Consider the following 5,674-nt stretch of genomic DNA (forward strand, 5'->3'; position numbering starts at 1 on the left):
ATTTCGAATAAATTCGATTTGATACTAGTTCACCTATGTTAAAAATTTCAAAAACAAAAATCATAATTGTAAAGCACACACATATTACTTTAATGTTGCTACAATACCATGCGAATAGTAAGTTCAAAATTAAAATACAAATAGTATGAGATAAAACAACAATAATATGTGATATGGGGTTTAAATATTTTGTAATGGACATTTATTATCTATGGATTTAGGCTACACAACCTCCGAGGACATTTTGACGGGTAACTTTAGTCTTGGCATTAGTACACCGGGAGTTGGCCGGTTCTTCATTGAATCTGAAGTTGATATTAGCCACCTCCACATTTTCGCACGGTATATCTGCGCTGCAAATAAGCTTCACCGCGACCTTAGATGAAGATGTTCCCCTGATCCTCCTAAAGCTAACGTTCGTGAACTTCACTTTTGAAGGAGCGCCTTTCTGGTAATCACAAGAATTAAAATTAGCTCAATACTTTTAAATCAGTGGAGTACTTATTAATTGGACTTTAGTAGAACATTTATATTAGTAGGTGGTTTAGGATACATGTAGGTACTTTCAGGGGCGTTTCCAAGAATCATGAAAAAGTATTGAACTGAAGACGGAAAAAAATGGGCCTTAAATTAGTTAAATAATTGGGTTTAAATATAAAGAATACATATTTTGTTTTTCAAAAAATATATAAATTTAAAAAAAATTGGCCTATCGGGGTGTCGTTCGACCACCCGGCGTTGCCTCATAGCCGACCTTGGGTACTTTAGTGGGTCTATCGAAAGTTCTTATACTTCTAGCAAGTGTGCCACCCATGCAAACGAACTCATGCAAGTTTTTGGGTGACAACAAAACTTAATCCATCGCTTACAATTTTTCATCGAACTTTATGGAGTTCGTTTGTTGCGCACTGCCTAGAAGCAAAAGAACTTCCACGAACACCTCCTAATCCAAAACCATCTACTAATCTAGAGTATTTAGGCCTAATCACTTGCGTGAGCAAATTTATTGTTTTGAGTGAGCAATTTGAAGTTGGTTATACCAGACTACTTATTTCAACACGCGATAAACAAACAATCACAAACACCTCATCACGTATAATACCGTGCAACCACTAGCTTGGTTTAGTGGCAAATGGTTATGCCTTACAACTAAATGGTTATGTGTTATAGTCTCACTGGACATGTGGTGAATTGGTGAAAGGTGGAATAAAAAAATTACGTGTTAAAAAAATGTATAATACATACCGTGTATGCTTTTTTAGAGAATATTCTCCATCGATAATCATAGGGTCTTTCTCATTGTTGATGATGATATCTTCAAAACGGATGTCTCTAACGATTCCAAGGTGAGAATTAGGCCAACTCTTAAACCGAACTCCATTTACGGCTTCCGTGACGGTGAAATTCTTCAAAAACATTCCTTCTAATGGCTCTTCATTTGGGAATTTGCCTAAACTTCCAATATTGAACCCATGCCCCGGTCCACACGACACTCTCTCAATATAAATGTTCATGCTTCTTTTTCCAAAAGATATACAATCGTCGCCTGTTCTTATCTTCGAGTTTGTGATATTTAGTCCGTTTAGCTTTGCGATATGAATCTTGTCAGTATTGACACTGTTTTCCGGTGCATCAATGTTAATATTTTCCAATCTGCTGTTGGATCCTTCTTTGTTCATGGCAGTTGGTTCAATAAAGAAAGTAAGTTTAAATGAAGAAAGGGTTATTCCTGGTGTGTTTGAAAAGGATGAAAAGAATGAAGGTACATGGTACTTAGACAATGGTGCAAGTCATCATATGTCAGGAAAGAAAGAATTCTTCACTACCTTAGATGAACAAGTTTCGGGTCAAGTGAAGTTTGGTGACGGATCCGAGATCGAAATCAAAGGTAAAGGTAATGTGACTGTGGTAAGTAAGACTGGTGAAAAGAAAATGTTTTATGATGTTTTCTATATCCCGACCTTGTTCTTCATATCCCTACAAAAAACTTTAAGGTAAAACCTAATTTTTATGAACTTTTGATCATGTTTTAATCAAATTATAATCCTATAAACATGTCTTGATTAGTGATAATCATGTTTAACCATCCAAAACCTATTAAAATAACCTAAAATCATGTTTTGATCTTAAACATGTTTACAAATCAGAACCATATAGATTTTTGACCAAAAACACATATTAGAACGTTGATATAACGTTTTACGGTTTAAAAGTTCGGTTTGAAACCTTAATTAACAAGACTTGATGATTGATGATCTTGGTTTTTTTGAATTTGATCTGTAGATACTTTTTATAGCTAACCAAGGACCCGAAAACTCGAACAGAAAGCTTAACCGATCGAAAACCGACAAGGTGTTACTAGTTTCCTCGTCTATGGGCTGTTTAGTATTAGGTTGTGACGTGCTCGTTATTAGTTTGTGAAACTTTTCAAGAACATTAGGGATCATAAAATTAAGTTCTTGTTCAAATTTGGTAATTTTTGATAAATGGAGATTATTTTGCGAAATTATTACCGTTTATTAGCGTTTATTTATGAAAAATATTTAAAATTCTTGAAAAATTATGAAATTTTATTTGGAAATCATAAATGTGATGGTAAGATAATTGATAAAATTTGAGATCATTTGGAGATATTTAAGTACAGTTTGTGCATTTGCGTTTTAATCGGGTTTTAACGGCCGAAAAATGCACAAAATAATATTTTGGCCAAAGAATTAAGTTCTGAAAATTTTACACGGGTTATGTTATAGTATTTTGATCACTTAGAAAAATTATCGTATGTATCGGTTAATTATAACCCATAAAATGACCTTTTATAAATAAATAGCTAAGTGTAAAAAAATATGAAAATATTTTTATAAAATTCTACAGATTTTAATTTATTTGTAAAAAAATTCTCATAATTTATATATAATTACATAAATAGTTATGATAACTTAAAATTTTAACTTATATATGTTTTAACAAAATCGGCAGCATTATGTTTAACGAACTAACCGGTATGTCAAAACGCCAAAAGTGGTCAAATATCATAGTTTTGAATAACTTTGATAAAAACGAACTTTTTACGAGTTTCCGGACAATTCGGGTGGATTGTATAGGTTTTGTATAATCAAACCCGTATTAAAACGGAAACGAACCCTGCGATCAGTCCAGATACTGAAACCTTAAATTTCTTTTATGAATCAAATAATTTTATCAAAAAGTATGTTTACTTAAGTTTATGTGATCTTACCTAATTCTGAATCACGTAAACAATCAACTTGGTCTTGCACGGAAACAATGAAACTGAGCCAATACTGGTTTTGAATATTTCATAACGTACAACGTCACAATCTAAGACTACTGACATGTTCTGGGCGTAACAGCCATACCCATACTAGATATACAGCCCGACTTAGTTTAATTATTGTACTAGTGTTAACCATACTATACCATACCGATTATAGGATTCGAGCTATAGTCGAGGTATTATACATTCTACACGTGTAACTGATTGATACCACTATAAGGTGAGTTTCACGACCCCACATTTTAAACTGTTTTACAATCTTTTGGAGTGAAAAGCATGTTTACACATACTTATGTACTTCAAAACTTGTTATGATTTGAATTATCTAAGTGTTAACACTTGAAAGTCCCCACAGCCAAGTATCGAAGACCAGGCTATTATGTATTTGGAGGCCCAAGATCGCGCTATAAAAGGTGGCCCACGAAAACGGGCATAACTTGGCCCACGAAGCTCTGTTTCAGGCCTATTACCAGTCAAATCGAAGCTTGAGACGATGAGCACATTGTGGCTGTGGGGAAGCCCAAAAACGCCTCCTAAATAAAGTTTGGGGCTTTTTTATGTTTTTTCAGCACTTTTTATGTTTTTGTTTTTGGGTTTGTGTTCGGCCCATGACCCATTTCGTATTAGACTCTTTATTTATATGCTGGTTATGTAATCTGAATGGACAGACTTGAATTTTAATAATTATCAATTTTCTCTTCATTTTCCCTAAACCTTTGGGTGGGATTTGGGAGTTTCGAAGTTCATCACAGGTATTCTCTGAATCAATGTGATTCGATCTTAATTCTTGTTTATACTGCCGCATCAATTCGAGCTATAGTTGAGGCATTATACATTCTACACGTGTAACTGACTGATACCACTATAAGTATAAGGTGAGTTTCACGACCCCACATTTTAAATTGTTTTACAAACTTTTGGGGTGGAAAGCATGTTTACACATACTTATGTACTTCAAAACTTGTTATGATGTGAATTATCTAAGTGTTAACACTTGAAAGTTCCCACAAACTGTAACATCCTACTTTCGATAATATTAATAAAGGAACTTTCGTTTGTTATTAACGTGTCGTGTATCAATTTAGATAAATAAACTATAAATAGCCCTTAAACCCTAATCTTTTCCATTTTCATTCATCTCTACACCATAGGCTACACCTTTAATAAAAAAACACACACAAATACCCTCCTTATCCCAGACCAAGATCCGAATGTGAGAACCCGCGCTTGATAGTGTTAGAGCATCGTAACGAGACAAAACCGATATCAAGTCTAGATCGCGTGTGTAAACCGATTCGTTTAATGGTATGTTTTATAACGAAACACTTGTTCAGATCGTTTAGGATTCCTAGATTGGTACTCATGATAAAGATTAATCAAACACAATTATTTTCAATGAAATTCGTTAACGATTGATAGGTTAATTTTTAATATAACAAGTAGGTTCTTTTATTGGTCAATCGCACCATTAAAACGCGAATGTTTGGATGATTGGGTGTTTGGGGTTTGTTCACTGCAAATACGAGCCTAATGACACCATTTTAGTGTTGTTTTGTCGTGAACTGAGGGATAATCGCAGATTTGATGAATGTTGACCGATTCTGTTCTTATCGATCTTGACTTTGACCCTTGAGTCAAACCCTGAGTCAAATATCTGGATAAGGCCGATGCTCATTCGTCATGATTGAACGAATCGCTGGTCATTCGTTAAGCAATCATAACGAATGAGAATGCATGCGTAATGAATGAGCCCTCATTCGTCCTATAGGAGTCACAAATGACCTTATTCATTCATCACCCGTTCATTCTCCATGAGGAGACAACGAATGGAGCCATTCGTTATAGATACTTTCACGTGCTCCTGTAACGAACGAGCCCTCTCAATGAAAGCATGAATGGCCTTAGTCATTCGCTATACACTCGTTAAAACTCAGATCAAGCCATTCGTTATAACGAACGGGACTATTCGTCATAACGAATGGTGCTCATCCAGAATGACCATTCGTCATAACGAACTCGACCCCAGCCAGGGGCTCTACCCTTTGGACCCTGCTAGGGGTTGCCGCCCCTAGACCCCGCTGCCAAGGACGCTGCCCCCGGACCCCCGTAGCTAGGGGTTACAATAACTTAGAAGTATGATATAGTTAGAAATAGTTAATTGATACTTTTAATTATTATACAATTAGACGTGCACAACTAAAGAGGGGTATTATTATAAACCTAGAAAGAAACAGGATCCGGGTGAGTTTTAAGCCCCACTTCCTTGTTATGTTTTCGGGGCTGTGTGCATACTTAATGTGAATGTTAATACACTTACCTTAAATGGTAAGTGTATGCTATGATGATTGATGTGATAATATGGAATGAATGTTATGAATGAAT

At 35.1% G+C, this 5,674-nt stretch overlaps 1 protein-coding gene across 1 annotated transcript; it reads right to left on the bottom strand.

The window, feature by feature from the left end:
• Positions 1-217: 217 nt before the first annotated feature.
• On the bottom strand, positions 218-1,679 carry LOC143576213 (polygalacturonase-like). The gene is made up of 2 exons (XM_077060357.1): positions 1,242-1,679; positions 218-448 (listed from the first exon to the last, which is right to left on the bottom strand). The coding sequence occupies exons 1-2, from the start codon at positions 1,677-1,679 to the stop codon at positions 218-220; spliced, it is 669 nt and encodes a 222-aa protein (XP_076916472.1).
• Between the last annotated feature and the right edge of the window lie 3,995 nt (positions 1,680-5,674).

The sequence above is a fragment of the Bidens hawaiensis genome, unplaced genomic scaffold (assembly GCF_021521415.1).
Source record: "Bidens hawaiensis isolate Kalapana, Puna unplaced genomic scaffold, B.hawaiensis_p1.1 tig00028026_1, whole genome shotgun sequence".
Classification (NCBI taxonomy): domain Eukaryota; kingdom Viridiplantae; phylum Streptophyta; class Magnoliopsida; order Asterales; family Asteraceae; genus Bidens; species Bidens hawaiensis.

What these genes read in the sequence shown, in the direction of transcription:
- LOC143576213 (XM_077060357.1), bottom strand. Translation starts at nt 1,679, where the DNA reads ATGAACAAAGAAGGATCCAACAGCAGATTGGAAAATATTAACATTGAT. An exon ending in TAAAAAAGCATACACGGTAT is followed by an intron (nt 449 to 1,241) that starts GTATTATACATT and finishes TGTGATTACCAG; the next exon opens with AAAGGCGCTCCTTCAAAAGT.